At 39.0% G+C, this 26,717-nt stretch overlaps 1 protein-coding gene across 5 annotated transcripts; it reads left to right on the top strand.

Annotated features, from left to right (window-relative positions):
• Positions 1-1,545: 1,545 nt before the first annotated feature.
• BPNT1 (3'(2'), 5'-bisphosphate nucleotidase 1) lies at positions 1,546-23,770 on the top strand. Of its 5 annotated transcripts, none has more exons than XM_043923808.1 (11): positions 1,547-1,702; positions 4,119-4,245; positions 6,674-6,801; positions 9,981-10,085; positions 10,799-10,906; positions 12,354-12,402; positions 13,949-14,040; positions 15,039-15,083; positions 18,313-18,510; positions 21,216-21,321; positions 23,125-23,770. In XM_043923808.1, the coding sequence occupies exons 3-11, from the start codon at positions 6,682-6,684 to the stop codon at positions 23,271-23,273; spliced, it is 972 nt and encodes a 323-aa protein (XP_043779743.1). In that variant the 5' UTR covers positions 1,547-1,702; positions 4,119-4,245; positions 6,674-6,681; the 3' UTR covers positions 23,274-23,770. The 5 variants fall into 5 exon arrangements, with proteins under 5 accessions (XP_043779741.1, XP_043779746.1, XP_043779743.1 ...); XM_043923809.1 differs by having other exon boundaries at positions 1,549-1,702; positions 4,088-4,245; XM_043923810.1 differs by having other exon boundaries at positions 1,553-1,702; positions 4,081-4,245.
• The last annotated feature ends 2,947 nt before the right edge of the window (positions 23,771-26,717 follow it).

Below are 26,717 nucleotides of genomic sequence, written 5' to 3'. Positions count from 1 at the left end.
AGTTTTTTGAATGTTGAGTTTTAAGCCACCTTTTTCACTCTCCTCTTTCACTTTCATCAAGAGGCTCTTCAAAAAAAAAAAAAAGGCTCTTCAGTTTCTGCCATAAGGATGGTGACATCTACATATCTGAGGTTATTGATATTTCTCCCGGCACATGATGGAATATTACTCAGACTTAAGAAAGAGTGAGATTTTGCCATTTGCAGCAACATGGATGAACTTGGGGGGCATTATACTAAGTGAAATGTCAGAGAAAGACAAATATTATATGATATCATTTATATATAGAATCTAAAATATACAACAAACTAGTCAATAAAACAGAGAAGAAGCAGACATAAATATAGACAAAAACTAGTGATGGGGGCAAGATAGCAGTAGAGAGAAAAATGTTATTATGGGATTAAAAGAAACTATGCATAAAATTTTTGAAAATTGTAAAGCACTATAGAATTTAATGAATCTTCCTTCAATTTAAAAAACAGTGAAAAGAAAGCATATGAAACTAGGGGGGAAAAAGCAAAGGCCTGAGCAGATGGTTGTGGGGTTTTTCAGTTTTTTTCTTTTTGAGCAGTGGGACTGTGGTCAGGGGTTATTTATTTAATTTTAAAATGTTTAAAAATAAAGTAGCTTTGTTAGTATAAAGGATACCTTTAACAATACAAATTCCCTGTTCCCTTTGATAATTTTTCTTACCCTGAATTCTACTCTGATAAAACAGTGAGTTTGGCTTTCTAATGAATCAGAAAATTTGTCTTTAAATGGATGAGTTTAAACAATTTACCTTTATTGTTACAACTGGTTCGTTTGCTATTAACTCTGCCATATTATTTTATGCTGTTATATTCTAATCACAGTGTCATGGTTTTGAATACTGAAAAAACAAAAACAAAAAACGGCTGTTTTTCACCACGGGTCAGCTCTCCCGTGCACCAGAAATACAGCCTAAATAAACACACAGACAATTTTTGTTTTGGCTTCTTCTAACTTTTGGCAGTGGAATAAAAATCGTAATTAGGTTTTTTTTTTTTTTTTCCGATGCCTCAAAAAGAAAAAAGAAAAAAAAAAAAAACTAATATGGTACATCCTACCAGAAAGAGAGAAAATCTTCCAGGACTTATCAACAGGCAAATGAAAGAATCACAGGCACTTTTATGAATCTGGTAAGTGCTTAAAAAAAAAAAAAAAGTAAACGCTAATAACACACTTCTGCATAAAATTTTGTTTAGGGGAGCAAAGGTGGGGCGGGGGGCGGGGTGTCCAGGACCCCCAAGGGTTGGAGGTTAAGCAGCTGGCCCGTCGCCGCAGGGCGGTATCAATAACCCGACTACTATCTTAAGGATGAACCGTGCGCACAAAGTGGACTGGAGAACACTTGAAGCCAGAATGATTCCTGAATATTAACACACCTTTCGTTTTGACTTCAGGACACTGGCCCCTACGTAGAGCTTGAAGAAAACCCGGCAAGTGGAGTTTTCCGGCAGGTGGGAGTCAGAGCCGGCGACGGCCAAGTAGCTGTTCTGCGCCTGCGCCGAATTACCCGCATGCTCAGTAGCTGAGGTAGGTTTGCTCTGCATCTACTGGTGACCTATCCCAGGACGGTGAGCGCTGTACGGGGCGCTGCCGGGACCCGATGCCTAATAAAGCTTTTTTGGTTGCCCCTGAAGGGTGTTTCGTCTGACTTGGTCCCACTCTTGTCACCGTAAGTAATTTTCTCCCCTTTGGGTCAGCACAAGGGCCTTAGGCAGATCTGAGTAGTTTATTCGTCCTCTTAACTCCACCCCTCTGCACAAATACGAAGAGATTCAAGGGATTTTTGTAAAAAAAAATAATAATAATAAAAATTACGTCAGCCAGGGTGCCTCTCCAGATACTTCAACTTCGGACCTAGATTCTTGAGTGTCAGTATTTTGATTTTTTATCCATGCTATTATTTTCATGCCCCTGGGTCTTTTTATGGCTCTATATTGTTGAAATAACAAGGCAAACCTGGACGGTGTTTAGTACACTCAAATGTAGAGACTGTCTTACGCCTAAAATTAAATTTCGTTAAATTAGCAGACGTTCTTCCTACTGTCTTTTCTGGTTGTAGACTTCCTTAATATGTTTGGATTCCCTGAAAATGTAGTTGTTAGTTTAAAAGGTGTGTATATTTTACTGCTCATAAGATTTTCAAAAAAGAGGTTTCACCACTTTATATCGTTGGTAATGATGATCAGGAGGATTTTCCCTCACACTGTAGCCAACACTGGCCAAATTTTCTTACCTCTGCCTGTCTTACAAATGAACAATCATTTCTCATTGGTTTAGATTGCATTTCTTTCATAATTAGTGAAGTTGTGGGTTCCCTGGTGGCTCAGATGTGAAGAATCTGCCTGCAGTGCAAGAGACTTGGGTTTGATCCCTGAGTGGGGAAGATCCCCTGGAGGAGGAAATGGCAACCCACTCCAGTATTCTTGCCTGGAAATCCCGTGGATAGAGGAGACTGGTGGGTTACAGCCCATGGGGTCACAGAGAGTTGAACGTGACTAACACTTGAACATGTCACGATTTAATGGCTTTTACTTTAATTTTTCTAAGAATTGCCTATTATTGGTGTCATTTACCCAATTTTATTGGATTATTCATCTTTTGCATATTGATATATGTAAACCCTTTAACAAAAATTAGTTCATTTGTCTAGTATGTAATACAAAATTTTTTCTCATCTTGTCACTCATCTGTTTGTTTATGGTATTTTGGTTATATAAACGTTTTAATTTTTATGCAGTCAAATTTATCAATTTATTCTATAGTGGATTCTTGGTTTTAGTCATGTTTAAAAGTCCTTTTCCAAATTTATAAAACATTTCACTCATGTTTTATTCTTATACTTTTATGTTCTCGTTGTTTACTCAAAATCATGCTTTGGTCTGGAATATACAGTGTTATAAAAAGTACAAAAAGATTCCAACTGTTTTTTTAAAAGATTAGTAATTAACGACGTTTTGCACAATTAACTTTTCTCCATGATTTAAATTACAACCTTTAGTGTACTTGGATCTAACTCTGGAATTTGATGTCATTAATTTGTCTCTCAAATTCTGCCCAGGACTAAACTTTTAATTACTATAATTTTATATCATATCCTATTTTGATAACTCGTGAGGAGAGTATCTCTGCCCATTGGTTTTTTTTTTTTTTTTAGAATTTGCTCTGTTACAGTCAGGTTCCAAAAGAGAAATAATCTTAGTATTTTGATTTGATTGGGAATTCATCATGTGTTTTAAGTTCCTAATCCTCATATGTTCAGCACATTTATATTGAATTCAAGATGCCTCTCCCAGGCTATGGGAAGAAATGGATCATTTGATTTCTGTTATCTTTGTCCTTCTGAATGAGCCCTGTTGGCACTATAAAGATTTCTTAAATGATAGGAGGTTAGGTTGATTGCCTTAAATGTCATACAGTTCTTTTTCCTGCTCTAAGCCTCAAGCCCAGAATGTTGTGGAGAACAGCCTGAACTGTGTGATTCATGGTCATACTGGTTATCACTATATCCTCAGGCAAAATAATGTCGCAGAAGCTATAGGAATTTTTTGCCCTTAATGCTGTCCTGATGTCCCTGCAGGACAGTCAGTGATGAGAACAGTCATCGTAATAATGGTTAGCCAGCACCACTTAGTGTTTATCTTGTGCCTGGACTGATTTAATATTTATAATGACTCTATGTTACAATCTTATTGTTAGTTCCATATTATCGCTTGAGGCACAGAGAATTTGAAGTGGCTTTCCCAAGGTCACAAAGCTAATGTGTGCCAGAGCTGGGACTTGAACACAGGAGGCAGGCTCCAGTGCCTGTCTTTAACCCTTGTTGTTGTGTTGTTTAGTCACTAAGTCTTCTTTGACTCTTTGTGACCCCATGGACCACAACACGCCAGGCTTCCCTGTCCATCACCAACTCCCGGAGCTTGTTTAAACTCATATCTGTTGAGTCAGTGATGCCATCCAGCCATCTCATCCTCTGTCACCCCCTTCTTCTCCTGCTCTCAATCTTTCCCAGTATCAGGGCCTCTAATCCCTGTACTGTTTTTCAATGAGCTTTCAGAGAGACATGCTCACAAAAGATAGTGTTTTAGGACCCAGAAGGTGCAAAACTGGTAGAGAAGGAAGTACAGTGGATGTAATCTGAACTGCAGTAAAGAAGTGAAGAACTTGCAGAAGGAGCTTTTCGCCTTGCTTTGCCTTCACCTTTGCCATCAACAGGTAATTTTTACTTGGGGTGTGGGAGGGGACTTATCCTATCTATAATAGGAAGGTCTTTTTACACAAAGAGCCAAAACTCTGTTCATTTATTTAAAAAATACTTAAGAAAATTACTAGGGCTTGGGGATAGCCTAATATTTTATCAGTAGTTCAGTTTGGATCAAAGACGTACTTCAGAGAAAATAGTAGAAATATTCTCTCCTTTGCTAACTGAAAGTGATTTGCAAGATCTCTTTATAAATCATGGTGCTTTACATCCTGATTTTTTTTACATTCTTATAAAACTGGTATTTGGTTTTTTTTTTTTTTTCCCTGGTATTTGTTTTAAAGGGTGATTCATAAGTATGGTGCACATTTTCTGAGGAATGTAGTAAGAAGACAAAGCCTAAAGCTGTTCTTTAGAAAGAAAATACTGTGGCCTTGGCAAGCAGAAAAGGAAGTGGTTTTAGTCATATATGAAGTTTGCCAAGGCTGGGATGGTTACTGAACTGGTTCAAAGGTAAATGATATCTGTGAAAAGTTAGAACACTATACAGTGTGGGAAAATGATCTGCCTTTCACAGATGGCATTATATAAAACATGGGGACTGAAAGAGCTCACCAGCACATTAAAATATCCTCAGTGGTTAAGACACCTGGGGAGTAGAGATCAGCTACCTGAAGACTACTTTTTCCAGCACAGAAAAAATCAGTTCCATGGCTGGTCATGGATATAAGCGAGCAGAGATAGATCAACAAAGTGTTTGCTATATCATTTCTCCTGTTTTCTTTCTGAATTATTGCTGAAGTATTAATAGTAATCATTGTAAAGAGTTTTTCCACATTAGTGCTCAGTATGCCAAGAAAATGAATCTAACCTGATTATAATGTAATAAGATAAGATTTAGATACGTAGAAACCCATTTTGTTTTTATCTTAGTTCCAGACAATTTCTATGTGTTCAGATATGTAGAAACCCATTTTATTTTTATCTTAGTTCCATATTGATCCCAGTATGATATTCATTACATCAATTTCAGTTGTCTTCCTCCTGAGGGATTTCAACTGTTTCATGTGTTTATTGTCTCCATTATGTTCATAATCCCCGTGAACAGAATGTGAATGATAGAAAAAAAGATGTCAAGAGGTTAAAAAGTGCATCGTATTAAATATGCAGCCAGAAATTGGTGGAAAAAAATGATGGCTATTGCTGAATTGAGGTTAATACTGTCCTTTCTGTTCTGTGTTGTGTTCCCTTGTTGCATTGAAATCATGGTGACTTGATTTGGTCAGAAGTGGGAGAGTTTTTTGTCACAGGTTGGTTCCCCCTAGGCCCAAATGATTGGTCTTCACTCCTATGACCATGCTGTTTGTTCTGTTTGGCTGCTGGTGAAGTGTTAGTTGCTCCGTCGTGTCTGACTCTTTTCGATCCCATGGACTATAGCCCGCGAAGTTCCTCTGTCCATGGAATTTTCCAGGCAAGGATACTGGAGTGGATTGCCATTCCCTTCTCCAGGGGATTTTCCCTACCCAGGGATTGAACCCAGGTCTCCTGCATTGCGGGCAGATTCTTTACCATTCTAGTCACCAGGGAAGCCCCTGATGAGAATGATAGTAAATTACCAGCGGGTAAAATTTTATTTAATGTCTAAAGGAATAGTCATTGGGTTTCAGAAACTAAATGTAATCACGTGCAATCCCTCCCCTCTTTAACTATTAATACTTCCCACGTAAGGGCTTCCCAGGTGGCACAGTAGTAAAGAATCCGCCTGTCAAATGCAGGAGATGCAGGAGACTTGAGTTCTGTTCCTGTGTCGAGAAGATTCCTGGTAGGAAATGGCAACCCACTCCAGTATTCTTGCGTGGAAAATTTCATGAACAGAGAAGGCTGACGGGCTACAATCCAGGGGGTCGCAAAGAGTTGGATACGACTAAACACACACACACACACTTCCCACGTACACACACACACACACTTCCCACGTACACACACATCCCTTATGCTATTCATCCCTCTCTTGGCATTACCTGTTTTATAGACATTAGGTTACAGTATCTCACCTGCAGACCAACAAAATATTAGCTCTCATTAGGGCACATAGTATATTTTTAGCCCCTAAACCACCTTTCAATATACAGCATTTGCACATTACACACATCATACATCAAACATTTCACATGCTCATAGGCCTGAACCAGTTACCTCTATGCCTCAAAAATGTCCTACCTGCTGAGAAAAAGAATCCTGCTGGATTTATTGGGAGAGCTGATGCTGAAATGGAGCCTTTTCCCAAGTCTCTTTCAGTAGATGTTTATTAGAGAATCTACACAGTTAACTGAAGCAGTCCCAAGGAAGAGCTCAATATCTATGTGTTGAATTGAATTCAGGTAAAGGAAACCAGCAGCTGGTTTTGAAAGTAACAGAACATTTCTCTTGATTTCCCTTCAGGGCCCATCATGGCATCCAGTCCCACTGTGTTGATGAGGTTGGTGGCTTCAGCATATTCTATTGCTCAAAAGGCAGGAACGATAGTCAGGCGTGTTATCGCCGAAGGAGACCTGGGCATCATTGAGAAGGTACTGAAAGTCTCATCTCGTTTCATATGAACTTCATTATTGTTCATTGAGGTTTAGGTAAAAGGATGTATTAATCTAGACACACTAATAGTTGAAGTAGTCAGTGGCTTCCCTATGGAGATTGCAAGACCCTTAGTTCAAATGGGTTCCATTTCTGCTCTGAAAGGACTCCAGACTTCCTACGTCCAAAGCTTTCATTTGTATGACTGGGTCTTCTGACCACTGTCCAGCTCCAGAGCACTGGAACCAAGCTTCATATCCTGAAATAATCTACTTCAGGCAGAGTCGTGCTGTCCTTAGTGAACTTGACATGTTTGGTCAAATCTGACATTTAAACAAATATCCCTTATATTCAAAGCTTTAGATTTTTTTTTTTCTTCATGGAAAAGAAGTGCAAAGTTTTTCTTTGCATGGAAAAGCAAAGTTTTTCTTTCCAGTATGATAACTAAAAACTTGGGCAAATTATCAGAAAAATAGTTTAGAGTGGTAGTTGATTCTTAAAAGAAGTCTCACCCTGCATGTGTTCTAGTTTAAAACATAATTTCTTCCACAGGACTTGTTATTTCATGTTACAAATTTGACTTTTCGTCATAATCTTTAATAAATATTGTAGTTTTACCAAAGTGGGAAAATTTTAGGATATTATAAACATTTTGATGGTTTGAAATAGAGATGTAGTTTAAACACTCCTTTATGATAAGTCAAGCATCTACTTAAGGCTACGTGTATAAAAAAATAAGGACCTATATACAAGTTAAAAAAAAAAACTTAGAAATAAGTTCCTGTGAACTAATTATAAGATTTTTAGCATAACTGCTTTTAAAAATTAAGACTAAACATCACAAGAACAAATGAAGTAAATCTCATTTCTTTTTTTGATAGATTTATGGGCTTAATAGTATAGGAAAGAGATATATAGGGTATTTTGATCTTGAAGTCAAAATTGATTTTGAATCAAACCTTTTAAAAAAATGTTATGGTCCCTCATTTTCCATTTTCAGAAAGTACTCAAGTTTTTTATAAGATATATAAATGACATCTTCCATCCCTTATCCTGAACCTTGGTCGATGTACTCATAACTCTGAACAATGTCAATGTTACCCCCCAATTTTTTTCATTATTCACTTTCAACCTGGATAAGGGTCACTGGTGACAGATCAGAGGATTCTGCTCTTAACTGTCTTTCTCTCTTTAGCCATTAACTTAAATACAGTATAAAAAACTTATTGAATGCATCTTTCCCGAAGTGGTGTTGAAGAGGAGGCTAAAAAAAAGGATGCTGATCAAATTTGTCAATAAAAATGAAGCTGGGAGGGCCAGTTAATGTATTGGATCACAACAAAATAGTTGTCAGCTATGAGAAAGATGGGCCAAATTCAACAAGATATTACAGTAGGAATAATTATAGAGTCCCATATTCTGTGTTCAAGTACTTAGGAGTGAGTCTGATTCAAATTTGTTTGAAAAAGAAGTTTTAGTTGATCACATACATGCTCAATGACAGATTAACAGTGTAAAACAGCTACTTTAGAAGGCTACTGATCAAAAAAAAAAAAAAGAAGGCTACTGATCTTGCTATCTTTTCTTTGTTATCGTTTTCTCTATTATGAAACATAGGAAGTGGAAAAAATTGGCAAAAAGTACAAAATCATCTATCAGTCCACTACTGCCAATATTTTAGATCATATCTTTGCATATTTTTCCCTTAGTATCACTTACTTTGTTTAAAGTGATTATATTAGATGGGCCACTTTGTAGTGTATAGCTAAAGAGTAGTAGAAATACAGTGTTCAAGTTAGAAAAAGAGATAATGGGGATTTCCTTGGTGATACAGAGGCCAGGACTCTGCACTTCCAATGCAGGGGGCACAGGTTTGATCCTTGGTCGAGGAACTAGTTACCATATGCTGCAGCTAAGGGTTAGCTTGCCATAGCTAAAAGAATTTACATGCTGCAACAAAGATCAAAGATCCTATGTGCTGCAGCTAAGACCTGGCACAGCCAAATAAATAAAAACATATTTTTTAAAAAAGAAAGAAAAGAAAAAAGATAATCACTTCACTGTCCTCTCTACTGGTCAGATACTCTTAGTACTTTATATCCACTTGTTGACACCTCATTTTAAAAGAGACAGGACAAAATCAGATTTGTCACACAAAATATCCAGAATGGTGAGGTCTGGCACTGTGTCAGTAGAAAGAGCAGGAAATGTCTTACCTAGCAAGTATTTGGGATAGCTTTCCTCATAGGGTTGAATGACTGTCATTGTGTCTTTTCCTCTGAAGCAATGGTCTCTAAACCTGACTGCTAAGTGAGTAATCTTCAATTTCAACAAACCTTTCTAGTAGCTTCATTCCACAGTTGTTTACAGAGCACCTACTATGTGCCAGGCACAGTTCTTTAGGAAATAGAACAAAGTTCTCTGCCTCTGAGCACTGCATTCTAGCAGAATTGCTCTTTGCATTGAGATAAGCAGCAAACTTCACTGTGGCAGAAAAAAATTTGATTTTCACAGTCATTCCTTATCTCATTACAAAGTATTACGAACGTTCCTCCTGTTGAAGATAACCTGTAAATCCACCTAAACAGGCATGTATAAATTGTGACATCCTAACTGGGTGAAAACAAGATAACAAAGTGGTCACTGTGTTTCATAAGTGTGATTTTGTAACATGTGGATTGAGTTGCATGCCATAGGTGAATTAGGTAGCAAATATTACTGCTGTTCACTTTCATATTTTTTATAGTTTAACAATAAGGATTTTGAATTAAGAAATAATCATTCTGAGGACCTCTTGAATTATTAGAATTAGGATTAGTGAGTGAAATTTATAGAAGAATCCATATCAGAAATACTGTTAACTGCCTTGAAAAATGTATAAATTTCCTGTCTGTCAACCTACTTGAGCAAAAGATTAATGTAGAGATCTGATAAAAGGAATTTGTGAACTGGGGCAGAAAATGTTCTAAATAATTTAAAAGCTCATTTCCCAACTTTAGCCACTAGAAGTCCCATGAGGAAAACCAAGCCAAGAAACTAGCTGACTCATACGATGTTAAGCTCCATCAGTCTTAAAAAAACAGACTGTAATTTAAATGGATATAGATAATCACATGAGACATCAAAGAACAACTTATTTTTTTACTAGTTCTGCTAAAATGTACTTTCTTTGCTGCAGACCTGTGCAACAGACCTGCAGACCAAGGCTGACCGATTAGTTCAAGCAAGCATATGTTCTTCATTGGCACGGAAGTTCCCCAAACTAACAATTATAGGGGAAGAGGTAAGACTTGTCAGGGATACCGTGGTGTTTTTTTTTTTAATCCCTGTTCACCATATGGATTTGTAATTGTCACTTTTTATACACTACTTTTATGATTGCAAGCATTATATTTTTGTGTTTTAACATAAAAATAACTGTGATGTTCCTTGGACTTTCGGGAGATGTCTGCTTTTAATATTTTGGTCTATTTCTAGACCAGATGTCTCAGTTCTTGACCACAGACAATATGGTTACGCTTGTGACATTCAGCATACAAAGTATAAGAAGAGCAGAATTCTCCAACTTTGAAATAAAATGAGTTTTGTTGTTCCTGTTTTTTTGTTTTTTTTTTTTTTTTTTCATTTAACACTTACTTGCCTATTTATTCAAAGACTAACACTGTGAAGGTGAAGGAATTGACATCTCATATATTTAAGAGTAAGATATAGCTGATATCAGAGCCACTTGTATAGATAAGTGTATAATACTTAAACATTCTTTTGTTTTTAATCCTTGTTCAGGATAATGAAATTAGGACCCTTTGTAATCAACTTTGATGAGCCATATGTGATTTATTTTTGCAATTTTATTCAGTTAGCTTTAAAAGCTCCAAATAGAAATGGTAAACAGAAAGAACTAGTGAAACCTATGATGCTGCGTTACTTGTTACTGAGACGGAGGGTATTCTGTAAACAGGAAATAGCTTCGGTCATCACCAGTATTCCCTACTTTAGGATCTGCCTCCTGAAGACGTGGATCAAGAACTGATTGAAGATGGTCAGTGGGAGGAGATACTGAAGCAGCCGTGCCCATCACAGTACAGTGCTATCAAGGAGGAAGATGTATGACCCATACTCTTACTTACCTCTCTATTAATCTTCTGTTTTTGTTGTAGTAAAGGCAATAAAATCTGCCATCATAATGAAAAGTTGGTAGTTATAAAAAACAGGGCAACCAGGAACCTGAAATCTTTTAGAGCCAACATAGAAATGTCTGGCAACCAAAAAAAAAAAAAAAAAAGAAATGTCTGGCAACCATCTGGGATGCCTCACCTGTTAATTTTGAGTTCATTGTCTCATTCTGTTGATTTCCTCTTCACTCTAAAACTGTTACTAAAAATATGTTTGGGGGAATTCCCTGGTGGTCCAGTGGTTAGGGGCTCTGTGCTTTCACTGCCAGGGCCCAGGTTCAATCCCTGGTCGGGGAACTAAGATACCACAGGCTGCATGGTATGGCCAATAATAATAATGATGATGATGATGATACTTTTAGGGAGAAAATCTAACTTGTTATTTAGTAGATTTGATAGTAAAACTTTTCGTGGGTAATTGGAACTGGAAAGTGATCACTGGAACTGAAATGGATCACTGCCTTATATTTTTGGAAGGCCGTAAAAATTATCCCCCATGCTTTTTATAGTTGCTTAAATTAAATCTGTGACTTCAAATAGCTATTATACTTCTTTAATTTTCACATTTTAGTTTATTTAACACACATTTGTTGAGCACATACTATGAGTAAGGTGCTTTGTTCTGTGATATGGAGTATAGAAAGAAAATTCATGGTGTCTTCCATCAGAAATATGCCCTGATAAATTCACATCAAGTGTTGTAATTCTGGTGGTTCATGACTGCGTATCCTGAATCATATTAAAAGTCCTAAGAAGAGAGGATTTCTTGTCTATTCTATTTCAGTCTTATAAACGATTCATTTTTCTTGGCCGTATATACACTGTGTCCTTAAGATAGTCAAACTGTCATTATTTTTCCTAAAGCAGCATTTATATATAAAAATGAGTAGCATCCACACAGCACATTTCTGGTGCCACTTTAAAGTTTTCCTTGTATCATGATCTGGAGCTCAGGATGTTCATGGCAATGTGTTGTAGTTGTTTAGGTGACAATAAACTTTTACCAGTTCAGCATTTTACATTTTAAAAAATTTTATTGAAGTACAGTTGATTTATAGTGTTGTGTATCTTTTATTACAAAATACTTTTTTACTATTTTTCTTTGGTTATAACAAAACTGATGACATTGGCTTAAGCCTCCCATAATTTCAGAAATGAAAAAGATAATTTTTAGTTCATCTATTTAAATCAAATTTTTTTTTAAAATTTCTTTTTTTTTTTTGGCTGCTCTGTGAGGCTAGCAGGATCTTAGTTCCCCAACCAGCAATCGAACCTGGACCCATGGCATTGGGAGTGAGGAGTCCTAACCACTGAACCATCAGGGAATTTCCACTTTTTTAAATTTTATATGCTTAATTTGGACACATCCTCTTTTTTAGCTTGTGGTCTGGGTTGATCCTCTGGATGGTACCAAAGAATATACCGAAGGTTAGTATCTCTTTTACATTTGTCTTTTGTATCTGTATTTGGCAGCAATAGGACTAGTATATGATGTCTAGTTCAAATACCAATCCCCGCAATACTCCACCAGTCCCACACCCGAAGGTCCCATACACAAGAATAACTGACATTAAACCAGTGTAACCAAAGAGACTGTACTGAACCCCCAACTTTATTAGGTAGAAAAACAAGAACATTGCTATACCACCTTGCTCTGCCATCATCCCGTGGTGCGCATGCCTCTCCCCTCTTCTGAGAACTGCTGTCTCAGTTCACAGCATCGCCTCTAAAGATGGGTTTTGAAACATAGTGCAATATTTCTCCCTCCTGAAATTATCTAAAATGAGCACGCTTAGAAAGCAGCAAATTAAAGTTGGCAACATTGAAGTGAAATGGACCAGGCTCAGAGCCAGAGTGGTAGATTTTAGGAGCACAGCATAAGCTTAGATTCTTATTTTTGAAAGAAAGATTAGCGTAGGTTTTCTTGTATTAGTTCTCAGCTTCATGGCTTAAAAAAAGAAAATGTCTCATAATCCCTAGAAAAAACTTTGTCCTTGGATGAGACACATTTACAAGTGAATTCCGTAGTGTGTATGTCCAGGAAAGGTCTCTATAACCCATTGAGAAATAGGAGAGCTCTAGACAGAATCCCAGGGACGGGGGAGCCTGGTGGGCTGCCGTCCATGGGGTCGCACAGAGTCGAACACGACTGAAGTGACTTAGCAGCAGCAGCAGCAGACAGTTTAGGTGAGTATAAGAGCACCTGAACAAGTGGTTCAGATCTCAGCCCCCACATCCAGAAATTTTGATTCACTAGCTCTTGCAAAGGAGCCTAAGAATCTGTATTGAAAAAATTGAGCCAGTTCATTATTCTAATGCCATCTTTCCTGGTGGCTCAGATGTTAAAGAATCTGGCTGCAATGCGGGAGACCTGAGTTCGATCCCTAGGTCAGGAAGATCCCCTGGAGAAGGGAATGGCAACCCACTCCAGTATTCTTGCCTGGAGAATTCCATGGACAGAGGAGCCTGGAGGGCAGTAGTCTATGGGGTCTCAGAATTGGACACGATTGAGTGACTAGCACTTTTTTTCACTTTCATTCTGATGCTGCTTGTTAGTTCATTGTCCCCACTGTGAGAAATCTTAATTTAGAGGCTTGAAATGCAAATCTAGATGGTGATCCTGGAATCGAGAGAGAGCTAGCAGGCAGAAGTGAGTCAGATGGTGATAGAGGGCGATGCAGAGGAATCTAATGATGGCTGTGGAGTTATGGCTGATTTACTTAATTGGTTTACAGATTATTACTAATGAGACCGTGTGTATCAATCAATTCAATTAAGTGGCCATAGTTCCTACTCCTGTCCCTGGTCAGCACTCTCTTATAATTTGTGTATTTTGCCACAAGTAGGTTTAATCAAGGATGAATAACTGTAAATTCCATACCTGTTATTGCAAAAATAACTTGGGAGCCATTGATGTGCTGCTGATAAGTCGTAATATGAATTATGTAATTGATATGAGTTTTCTTCTTTTTAGGTCTTCTTGACAATGTAACAGTTCTTATTGGAATTGCTTATGAAGGAAAAGCCATAGCGGGAGTTATTAACCAGCCGTATTATAACTATCAGGTATTACTCTTAAATGATCCCAAATATTTTTTCAGCTAAATAATTATGGTGTTCTATGATTCTTAATGCTATCTAATCTACTGGTTTCTAGCTTGGTTGCACCTGCAGTCTGGGGGAACTTTTCAAAGTAAGGATTCCCAGATCACACCCCAGATGTACTGAGTCAGAACCTCTGGGGGTGATGATACCAGGAATGTGTATGTACTTATATATACAGACACACTGTATGTGTTGCATATATTTTTTTACATATGCCTTATGATTCAAATCATAAGCAAAAGTTTGGGAATTACTGATATGGTTCTTGATTAGCTTGGTCATTGAGACACCTGATTTACAGGTGGTGCTTGAAGCACATTGAAGAAATGAACCATTTCAACCAAGAAAAGAGGCTAGCCATGTTGTTTTGCAGGTAATTCCACATAATGCCTAAATTATGGTCAGCATTAAATAAATATGCTCTTGCGCTGTTTCCTCTTATTTTGTCTCTCTAATCTGCTTTGACTTTCTATTATACTCTTAAGAAATTGTCTTTTTCTAGAATTGTTGTTCTCCTAGAACAAGAGGCTAATGTACTTCCAAATCAGGAATATTACCATTAGATCACACGAAATGTTAAAGGAAATTGTTGAAATAAAACACTTAAGGTATTTACATTAGTGTAACCTTGATCGGTCATTAGAGAAAAAAGTAACCAGAATGGGGACTATTACTTCTGAGTCTCCAAATTGAGTTAAGAGCAGGATTTCTACTTCTCAGATAACTTTGGGTTTTTCCTACCGTGTATATAACTTTTTTAGTTATAATAATGTGCTTCTTAAGAGTGTCATGTAAACTTTAAAGTGAGCTAATACTGTTACTTAAAAGAGTGGCATTTAATTCATAGATAATATTGCAATGCATGGCACCATTTTTCAAAAAAAAGGTTTGCTTTGGAGTTACTAAAAATTTCCATCATTTCTTTCTGAGATTAGAATACTTGTATTCACTTTCCACAGAACAATGAAAATCAGAAGTTAAGGGAACCCAGGAATGACACCAAGGTGAGAAAAATAGCTAGGCTTTTGGCTCCACTGGTAGGTAGAAAGTGGTACCCCAGGCAGCCAGTGTCTATGCCATTTCCCAGCTCATTTTCCCTTGTTCTGCTTCTCTCCTTTGTTACCTGTCCTTTACCACCTCTCCTTCTGTACACTCTCTTACTCTTTGCCTCTTCCCTCTTGCTTATGCCTTAAAATTTGTTGCAACAAGGAGAAAAATCGCTCATCTTTGTTGGTAGTTTACAAGGCTGAATGTTCAACTTAAAACCTTCATCATTTATCAGGAGCTTCCTGTGTACTGCCAGACTCAAGGACCTACATGCATATCTCATTCTGACATGCTCCATCATTCTTTAAGAACACCTTCATCCCCATTCAAAAGATGAGGACACTGAGACAGATCACTTGCCCTGATTGGTCACTGGCAGATCTGAGATCTAAACCACAGTCCACTGCTCTGTTAGTCACATAAAGGACTTCACAGTTCAGACTGTATTATTGCTGCTAACAGATACTGAAGCTGGGAAGCATTCAAATTAAAAGAGCATGGCAGAACCTACTGTGTAGGACAGGGAACTCTTCTCGGTGCTCTGCAATGACCTAAATGGGAAGGAAATCCAAAAGATCAGGGACACATGTGTATGTAGAGCTGATTCCTTTGCTGTATCACAGAAACTAACACAGCGTTGTAAAGCAGCTATCCTCTGGTAAAAACTTTTAAAAAGAGAATTCTGAACAGGAAATAAAATTTTAAAAAAAAAGAGCGTGGCACCATGCGAAGAAACCCAGTCTGCCTGAACATCAGAGCTAGCTCATTAACCATGCTGAATCTTAGTTATTCATCAGTAAGATGAACGTGCTAGCCTTTATGACACCCAGACAGTTGGTGTGGGGACCTTGAATGGGAGAGACAGTGAGAGAGGCTGAGAGATCAGGAGCTCAGAGGGAGGCTAGCCGGCTGTCTCGTGGGGTTTGCACTTACCTTGCCAGGGTGCCAAGAGTCCAGGGTCCCATCCTTTTTGCCTTCATGTTTATTTACACAGGGCATATGAGTTTTCTAGGGCCCAGAATACTCATGTATGTCCCCTTTTAAGTGTGCTTTCCTTTCTTTTTCAGAATGACTAGAGAGCTGAATAAGTAGGGTTTTTAAAAATATTTTTATGTATTATTTTTTTAATATTTTTAATTTTTTGGCCCCACAACATGTGGGATCTTAGTTCCCCAACCAGGGATCTCACCCACGCCCCCTGCATTGGAAGCATGGACCTTGACCACTGGACCACCAGGGAGGGCCCCATTAATAGGTTTCTTGAGAGTTGGTCTCTCTTGAAGTTGGTCGCAGCAGTTGAGCTGAAGTGTAATGAGCACCCGGAGCCCATCAGTACTCTGAAAAGCCCAGCCTCTCCTACGGTGTAGATGCGAGAGCAAAGAGGAGAGGCAGGCGAGCATGCGCTGAGCCCCAGCGCCTGTTCTTTGGTTGTTCCTCTGTTGCCCATTTGCAGAGTGCTCTCAGCACTTTGGAAGCCAGCCTCCTCATCTGTAAAGAACCGCCTCGCCAGTGACACGCCCCTCCCGCAGGCAGTCAGCCCATTTCCAGTGACTGATGATTGGACCGGTGTAAAGGCCTGGCATTTCATCCCAATCTGGGATATGTTCCCAGTGTGGTACGACCCTGAGGAGCCGTCCGGGCTCCAGAGCGCCCCCTGGGGTCGGCCGCAGCTGCGGTCGGATCTGCATCACAGCTGTTTCTCCCTCTGCCCACTCACACCACCTCCCCGCCTTTGCGCAGTGTGGATGCCAAGGGCACTCCTTCATAAACACCGTTCTTAACTCAGAGCCCGCTTCCCCGGGAATCCAGCCCTGCAACCCAAGCGTCTTTCACTATAACAGCACCCAGAGTACTACCGTAGGGTAAATGAGATGGTGTGTGTGAAAGCATTTTGACAAGCGCGCTGAGGTGTAGATAGTCTAGTTCAGTGATGACACATAATTGGCTTTGAACACAGACGAGCCTCAGTTTGATTATCATCTCCCTAGAGTCCTTGGAGAAGGAAACGGCAACCCGCTCCAGTATTCTTGCCTGGAAAATCCCATGGACAGAGTATCCTGGTAGGCTACAGTCCACCCAAAGAGTCGGACACGACTGAGTGACTTCACTATACTATATACTATAGAGTCCTTGGTCAGGTTACCGAATGATTCCAAAACTCCTTTTCCTCATCTGTAAAATAGGGATGATAATACCTGCTACATGGGACTGTTCTGAGGATTAAATGAGATAATACATGTAAAGCTCTTAGTATGCTGCCTGGTACATGTTTAGGTATTCAGTAAAAATACATGTCTGTACATCCACTGTATTGCTATAATGACATTTCGATGACTTTGTGTTACCCATTTTGGGCATCAGGTTTAGTTTCCTCGAAATACAGGTTATGTTTTTCTATGCAAAGTCTATTGTTATAATAATATGGTTGAAAATTCTTTGAGCTCTGCAAAGGAAAATACAGATTCTGGGATTGCATTGTCATTGTCATTTTACCACCATGATTGTCAGTAAAGTTTTTTAACCCTGACCCCATTATCCATGGCCACTTTTCAGTATTAGCCTCTTCAGTCACTTTGTCTCTATAGCAGCCAAATATATTATCACCATTTCCTGTTCCCATAGTAATGTGATCCCTGTTGTTCCTTGGACAATGAAAAGTAATCAATACATGGTATTTCATTTCCTGGGAATTTATGTACCTTTTGCAAAACAGCTCTTTGCAAATACAATAATGAGGCTGTTGGATAACTCTAATAAGAGGACCAGGAATCAGTATGTGATATTGCCTTTCCTGAAACTCCAGGCAATAACCAGAAGTTTCTTTCCATACTTTTGAAGTCCAGTTATTATTATTATTATTATTATTATTTTTGGCTGTGCTGCATGTCTTGCAGGATCTCAGTTCCACAATCAGGTACAGAAACTGGACCACAGCAATGAAACCCAGATCCTAGCTACTAAGCCACGAGGGAACTCCCAATTATTAACCAAAACAACAATGAGAATAATCAGTTGATCCTCTCAGGAAAATTTCTTTCTCAATTATACTGTTTTGTACTTTGTAACATTACCATTTTTTTTTTAATCATGCTGCTAATATAACTAAATGTTCTATTTATTTACAATGAACCTTTTTCTCCAAGTGATGATAAACAAGCTTTGCTGTTGTTTCATCCATTTACACAGGCAGGACCAGATGCTGTGCTGGGGAGAACTATCTGGGGAGTTTTGGGTTTAGGTGCCTTCGGATTTCAGCTGAAAGAAGTGCCCGCCGGCAAACACATCATCACAACTACCCGGTCCCATAACAGCCAGTTGGTTACGGACTGTGTCACTGCTATGAACCCTGATGATGTGCTGAGAGTGGGAGGAGCAGGAAATAAGGTATGAAAATCTGTCCATCATCTCCTCTGAAATGCAACTGAATCACTGAAAGAAATAACTGAGCTTTTACAAAATGTGAAATCAGAGTTTGGGAGAAGAGAAGAAAGATTGTTATTTGCCATTTCAGCAACATTTGATTTTTTTTTTTTAATGTTGTGGTTCAAGTCTTTTTTAATCTAAGAGAGTTCAGTGATAATATAAGTCATTTGCATAAGACCCCATGCCTGTTGCTGATCCTTTTTCTCTCAAGGACCCTCTTGGATTACTTCCTAGGTCTTCTGTAGACTCTAAGGATGGATGCCTCCCCAATTCATTCATCTAGGCCCACATCCTGAGAACATAGTGAAGTGAAACACAGTTTGATCTCCATCCCTGATCTCCTCTCATCTGATTGCCCCTTGGTTATCATCATGATGACACCCTTCAGGCGCCTCAAATTCAGCATCCCCAATTGGAGCACATCCTGTCTCTGCCTGCACCCAGATGCGTTCCGCTCTCTATTTTCTGTCTGCTTAATGGCATCGCCATTTTCCTAAATGTTCTAGCCAGACACCTGAAAGTCATCATGTCCTCCTTCCTTCCTCACACCCTATCAATCTGATCCTACTTACAGATCTTTTTAATTCTCCTCTAAAGTCTCATCCATCTCAACTGCCAGTGCCCTAGTTGAAACCTATCATCATCCCACATCCAGACTTTCCAGCAGCTTCCAAAGTGGTTCCCTGTTCAAGGTCATGTCCTCACAGTGCCACTAGAGCGATGAAAACACGCAGCTTATCATGGCACTCCCCTGCACCACATCCCTGGGTGATTCCACTTCACAGCAGTTGAGAATGGGATGTAAATTCCTCTATATCCTGACATCCAAATGCCCCCAAGGATGTGTATTTCCCACTTGTGTGTCTGGGGCAACAAATGATAAATATTTATTGAACTGAATGGAATTCATTTCTCCTCCCCTACCCTTTGGAAGGGGGCTTCCCTGGTGGCTGAGATGGTAAAGAATCCGCCTGCAATGCAGGAGACCTGGGTTCAGTCCCTGGGTTGGGAAGATCCCCTGGAGGAGGGCATGGCAACCCCTTCCAGTATTCTTGCCTGGAGAATCCCCACAGACAGAGGAGTGTGGTGGACTATAGTCCATGGGGTCGCAAAGAGTCCGACACGACGTGAGCGACTTTGTGAGTGACTGAGAACACACACTCTTTGGAAGCAATAATCAGCTATTTCTAGATTTTCCAAAAGCATTTGCTTCTAAGAGAGTGAAAATTGGAAGTAACAGTATTTTGAAAAAAATTTTAAACATCTCAAAGTAAAAATATATTCCTGGTATTCCCTGAAATACGATTTCTCTTTACTCCTACTTTTGTAACTACGAAACCCATTACCTCTTTTGTTCCCAAAGGGTACCATTCCCCGTTGGAGCAAAGTCCCCATCCTGCTCAACCCCCCACCTCTTTTTCTTCTGTGAAAAGACCTTGTTGGGCTGTTCTTAACTTTTTTGCGTCAAGGACTTCTTTGAAAATCTAACGAAAGTTACAGCTAGCCCCTCTTCTCTCAGAAAATATTCCTGGTATAGTTCTTGGCACATAATAAAGACTTGATACAGATATCTTCAAAGAAAGAGAAAGCTTTTACTTAGAAGTCTAGAGCAAGGTTTAATGGTTTGAAGGTGTTCTTGAATACGGTAAACCTGAAAAGAATAGCTGGTTACCTTGTGTTCACTGAGGTTCTCCTCATTCTCCTGGCTGGTCTTTTCATCTCAGTATTGGCAGTCTGAATTTTATAGTACTAGTTATTTCACAGTGTAACCAAAAAATAAGCCAAGTGGCTAATGAGGGGCTGATAGGAAGCTTCTGTTTAGAGTCACACAGTTTCTATTGGCAACCTTATTTTTGTATGAATATTACAGGTATTAGTAATACGAGTCTTTTAAAATTCACACTTTGGTAGCAGAAATAGTAACAGATATGATTCTAAAACATGGCTTCCCAGGAGGCTCAGTGGTAAAGAATCCACCAGCAATGCTGGAGACGCAGGAGATGCAGGTCCGATTCTTGGGTTGAGAAGATCCCCTGGAGAAAGAAATGGCAACCCACTCCAGTATTCTTGCCTGGAGAATTTCATGTTCAGAGGAGCCCGGTGGGCTGCAGTCCATGGAGTCAAAAAGAGCCAGACATGACTGAGCATACACACACACGTGAATCCTAAACAAAGACTTAGGAAACTGCTTGTTGGATTAGTCAGCATCACACATCTGTTAGAACTTATCACAACTTATACATTACTGTGCTGGTTGATATTTCTGTCTTAATCTTTACACAATAATGGTCAAATTTTTACAAGATTAAAAAAACTTTACTTTTTCTATAACAAAATATATATTGCTTTCACAATAAAAAGAAAAACAAACAACATAAAAAAGGGAAAACTTTATTTTCCCAACTTGGAATATGAAGACGCTTCAGATATCCTCCTTATACTTATTTGACTACTTCCCCCCCACCCCCAGATCACTGTATAATTACACATGTACTCTGTATGTTTCTTCATAATATTCATGTCATTTATACCTGCTGAAGGCTTTAACCTAAGTTGAGTCTGACTGAGGGATCAAAATGCTTGAGAAAAAAAAAACTAGCAGTTTCTCTTTAATGGTACCTCAGTCATTTCATGGCCAAGGGATTATTATGCTCTTAACCTTACAGATAATTCAGCTGATTGAAGGCAAAGCCTCTGCTTATGTATTTGCAAGTCCTGGATGCAAGAAGTGGGACACCTGTGCTCCAGAAGTCATTTTACATGCTGTCGGAGGTTAGTCCATTTTATTTGGGGGAATTAACAGGTTTTATACAGTTTTCATGTTATGCTCAGACATAATATTTCGGTAGTATTACTTGACCTAGAGTCTTAAAATGTAAATGATAGAAGGAAAGTTAAAGATTATACAGTCCAACCCCTGCATTTTATAGGTAAGAAAGTAGATTTCCAGCAAATTCATTCTTTAGTTAGTTTCTCCTTTGGACCTTGATCTGCACATAGTTAACGTAATGAAATCCTTATTAATTTATGGCTTTAATGCTTTTAGGGTTTTTTCCCTTGACAGATAGAATTATTTATTGTGATTATCCTCACCTCAGTTAGTTTCTTCTAAGCCAATATTGGTAAATGTCTCAGGGCTAATGCTGAAGATTATAGACTTGGAATTTTTTTTCTGACTCCAAAAATACGACAGATACATACATAACAAGATGATTTTTCACATTCAGATAGACATCAGATCACATCTGTATTGGGGCAGGGGGTGCCACAATGCATGGCTTGTCGGATGTTAGTTCCCCAACCAGGAATTGAATCCGGCCACGGGCTTCCCTTGTGGCTTAGCTGGTAAAGAATCCACCTGCAGTGAGGGAGACCTGGGTTCGATCCCTGGGTCGGGAAGATCTCCTGGAGAAAGGAAAGGCTACTGACTCCAGGATACTGGCCTGGAGAATTCCATGGACTGTATAGTCCTTGGGGTCACAAAGAGTTGGACACAAATGAGCACCTTTCACTTTCACAGCAGTGGAAGCACAGAGTTCTAACCACTGAATTGCCAGGGAACTCCTGTGATCACGTCGACTCTTAAACGCTTGATTTTCAGTCTGTCGTTTCTCCTGGTACTTTATTGCATCAATGCCTCGTTAGCACATTACGTGACAGGGAAGTTAAACCATCACGATCCATTTTCGTTCTCATTCAGACCTCCGTGGTGGTGCAGTGGTTAAGACCCTGCACTGCCAATGCAGGGAATGCAAGTCCAGTCCCTGGTTGGAAAACTCGGCTCACACGCCCTGCCACCGAGCCGCCCACTGCAATTACCGAGCCCATGCCTGACTGCTGGAGAAGCCCGTGAACTGCAGCCAAGACCCAGGGCCGCTAAAAACACATTTTAAAAGGGGGGAGGGGCTGGCAGGAGAAAATGCAAAAAACAAAAAAAAACGTTATATGAAACTGTAATATGACACAGTTATATTTTATGAGCATACTTCACTTAAACACTTACCAAATAAAGTGTTACTCATAAATGGTAAAATGAAGAAAATACTTTAGAATGCAGGAATTGTGGGTGATGGAATATAATCAATAGGAAAATAATCACTCCAGAAAAAGAGAAATTAATTGATACCAAGAAATATAAATTGAAAAATTCCTGTTTTGTAAGCCAGATTTCTCTAGGGCACAGAACCGGTTGTTAGCTGAATCTCATTCTTGTCTTTCAGAGGAATGTAAAAAGTTTCCCTACTCCCATTGGACATCCCAGATGGTCCTGTGGTTAAAACTCTGTGCTTCCAATGCAGGGGTCATGGGTTCAATCCCTGGTTGGGGACATAAGATCCCACATGCTGCACAGTAAGGCGAGAAAAAAAAAAATACTAAATTATTTTAATCAAGAAGAAAAAAATGACAGCCTTTAGTTAGTCTTAAATTGCAAATGAAATTAACACTTGACCTTTGCAGTCCCTCCTCATCTTCTTTATTTTATCCAGCATTCATTGTATATTATTACACAGGGAAGCAAGAAACACTTAGATGATCTGATCAGTCACTGATGTTGTATTGATGTTTTTTCCACAGGCAAGTTAACCGATATCCATGGAAATGCCCTTCAGTATAACAAGGAGGTGAAGCACATGAACTCAGCCGGAGTTCTGGCCACACTGAGGAATTATGATTATTATGCAAGTCGAGTTCCCCAGTCTGTTAAAAATGCACTTGTTCCTTGAAGGGAAATCTCGTCAACTCAGCCAGGAGAAGGACTTGGTTCTCAAAAATAATACATTTTAAAACTACTTGAATGGAATTTGAGCTCCACTTTTACTTCATTGTTGATCACCAGTTTACATTTGATTACTTAGAAGTATAAAATAGAATTTTTAAATGTCTTGGTAAATCAATCACCCAGACCAATTTTGACATCTGGAAAATTTGCAAGGTCACTCTGTGTCACATTTCTTTTCCTCCTTTTATTTGGAGCATTGAAAGAAAAGTTTATTTCCAATTGGCTGTCCTGATCCATTGTTGAATCAACATTCCTATTTTGTAAACCAGATTTCTCTAGGGCACAGAACCAGTGTTACCTGAATCTCATTCTTGTCTTTCAGTGTAATGTAAAAAGTTTCCCTACTCCTATCCTGACTACATTAAAATGTCATTGTATGTGTTGAAGAAACAGATTTTAGAGAAATGTTTCTTTATAATAAATTATTTACTTTTAGCTCTCTCTGTTATTCACCAGCTTTTTTTGTCTTGAGTACTTGAAAATGATATATTTTCTACTGTGGGCATTACTTTAATCTTATGACATCATAATGCAGCCTAACTGTGGAAAATTAGGTAATTGACCCTATTCCTTCCAAAGGGAGACATAATATATGCTATCAAAATTATTTGGACATTCTGCCTACATTTTTATTTTTTAAATCTGTGTCCGGTTTAAATTAATCATCCCCTAATCCACTACATGTCAAAATTACCTGGGAAGCTTTTCAGAAAATATGAATTCACAGCCCAGTGATTTTGATTCTTTGTTGTCATCCTGCATAATACTTTAATACAAGTGAAAATTTTACACTTAACTCTGTATTTCCAAAATAAGATCATTAACACATTTGAACAGGGTATGTCCATATGATGATAGTGATATTTGGCTTACCCTAACAGTTTTAACTGCATATTTCCAGTATTTCTTACAGAAACTAAATTTTTATTCACTGTATTTTCATTTTATATTTCACTGGAATATAGTTGATTTACAACATTGTATTAATTTCAGCTGTGCCACAAACCCATTCAACTATACATATACATGCATTGGACTTCTCTGGTGTCTCAAATGGTAAAAAATCTGTCTGCAATGCAGGAGACCTTGATCTGTGGGTTGGGAAGATCCCCTGGAGGAGGGAATGGCAACCCACTCCAGTATTCTTGCCTAGAGAATTCCATGGACAGAGGAGCTTGGCAAGCTACAGTCCTTGGGGTCCCAGAGTCAGATAAGACTGAGAGACTAACATGCACACACATACATACATAGATTCTTTTCCCATATAGGTTATTGCAGGGCATAGAGCATAGTTCCCTGCGCTATGGAGTAGGTCCTTGTTGGTTACCTATCTTATATATAGTACTAGTGTGTGTGTTAATTCCAAGATCCTAATTTGTAATATCCCTCCCACCCCATGTTTCCCCTTTGGTAATCATGTTCAGTTCAGTTCAGTCAAACTGAACTGAATATGTATCGAGTTGGTGATGCCATCCAACCATCTCATCCTCTGTTGCCCCCTTCTCCTCCTGCCTTCAATCTTTCCCAGCATCAGAATCTTTTCCAGTGAGTCAGTTCTTTGCATCAGGTGGCCAAAGTATTGGAGCTTAAGCTTCAGCATTAGTCTTTCCAATGAATATTCAGGACTGATTTCCTTTAGGATTAACTGGTTTGATCTCCTTGCAGTCCAAGGGACTCTCAAGAGTCTTCTCCAACACCACAGTTCAAAAGCATCAATTCTTCAGTGCTCAGCTTTCTTTATAGTACAGCTCTAACATCCATACATGATTACTGGAAAAACCATAGGTTTGACTAGTCAGACCTTTGTTGGCAAAGTAATGTCTCTGCTTTTTAATATGCCGCCTAGGTTGGTCATAGCTTTTCTTCCAAGAAGTAAGCGTCTTTTAATTTCATGGCTGCAGTTAGCATTTGCAGTGATTTTGAAGACCAAGAAAATAAAGTCTCTCACTGTTTCCATTGTTTCCCCATCTATTTGCCATGAAGTGTTGGGACCAGATGCCATGATCTTAAGTTTTTTTAATGTTGAGTTTTAAGCCAGCTTTTTCCCTCTCCTCTTTGACTTTCATTAAGAAGCTCTTTAGTTCCTCTTCACTTTCTGCCATAAGGGTCATATCTTTCTGCATATCTTGAGGGTGATTGACATTTCTCCCGTCAATCTTGATTCCAGCTTGTGCTTCATCCAGCCCAGCATTTTGCATGAGGTACTCTGCATATAAGTTTAAGCAGGGTGACAATATACAGCCTTGACATACATACTCCTTTCCCAATTTGGAACCAGTCTGTTTTTCCATGTCCAGTTCTAACTGTTACTTCTTGTCCTGCATACAGGTTTTGCAGGAGTCAGATAAGGTGGTCTGGTAGTCCCATCTCTAAGAATTTTCCACAGTTTGTTGTGATCCACACAGTCAAAGGCTTTAGTATAGTCAATGAAGCAGAAGTAGATGTTTTTCTGGAATGAGTTTGTGATTCTGTATATTTTAAGCTGGGGACTCAGTAGTCACTTGCAGATAGCACTCACTAGAGAAGATGATGGAGTGCTGTTTCCCAGGACAGCCACAGTCCAGCAGGAAGAGGTCTTAGTGGCTTGGACACCATTGGCCCCTGCCCCTTACAACGAGCTCTTCTCACTGTCCTGCTTTTCCTCTTCTCCCTACTGGCCACTCCTACTCTGTCTCCTTGCTCGGTTTCTCTTTGTCTCCCTTTCCATGATTGTCAGTATTCACCATGATTCTGTCCTAGGTTCTCGCTAGATGGTCTAATCCACAAGGAATGACTTCATTGATGGGTCTGTTACCTAGAATTCCAATATCTGTATCTAATTTTGAATAATCAAACTCTAGATTTCTATACCCAAAATCCTACTTTGATGTTTCGCTGGTGTCTCTGAATTTCAGGTGTAAAAACTCTTAATTCTTGCCTGTGTGTACTGTGCTGTGCTTAGTCACTCAGCCATGACTGACTCTTTGCAACCCCGTGGACTGAAGCCCGCCAGGCTCCTCTGTCTATGGGATTTTCCAGGCGAGAGTACTGGAGTGGGTTGCCATGCCTTCCTCCAGGGCATCTTCCCAACCCAAGGAACAAACTCAGGTCTCCCACACTACAGGCAGATTTTTGCCTACTCCTCTTTATTTTACAAATGCCCAAGTTGATCCCGATAACTGGCCATGTTTGACAATTACCTCTTTCTAAGAACAGAGTTCTCTATCTAAAAACAGTGAACTAAACCTAATTTAAAAAAAAAAAATCTAAATTCAATGTGAGAATAACTCTGAAGGGATTTTCCATAGGCTCCTATATAAAAACTTGAATCATCCAGGTGGCATATTTGGAAGTTTGCATCCTCTCTTCACTCCCATTGCTTCTATATTAATTTACACACTCCTACCCC

The sequence above is a fragment of the Cervus elaphus genome, chromosome 14 (assembly GCF_910594005.1).
Source record: "Cervus elaphus chromosome 14, mCerEla1.1, whole genome shotgun sequence".
Classification (NCBI taxonomy): domain Eukaryota; kingdom Metazoa; phylum Chordata; class Mammalia; order Artiodactyla; family Cervidae; genus Cervus; species Cervus elaphus.
Note: the sequence above shows the minus strand (reverse complement) of the source record. Positions and strands in the feature narration are given on the sequence as shown.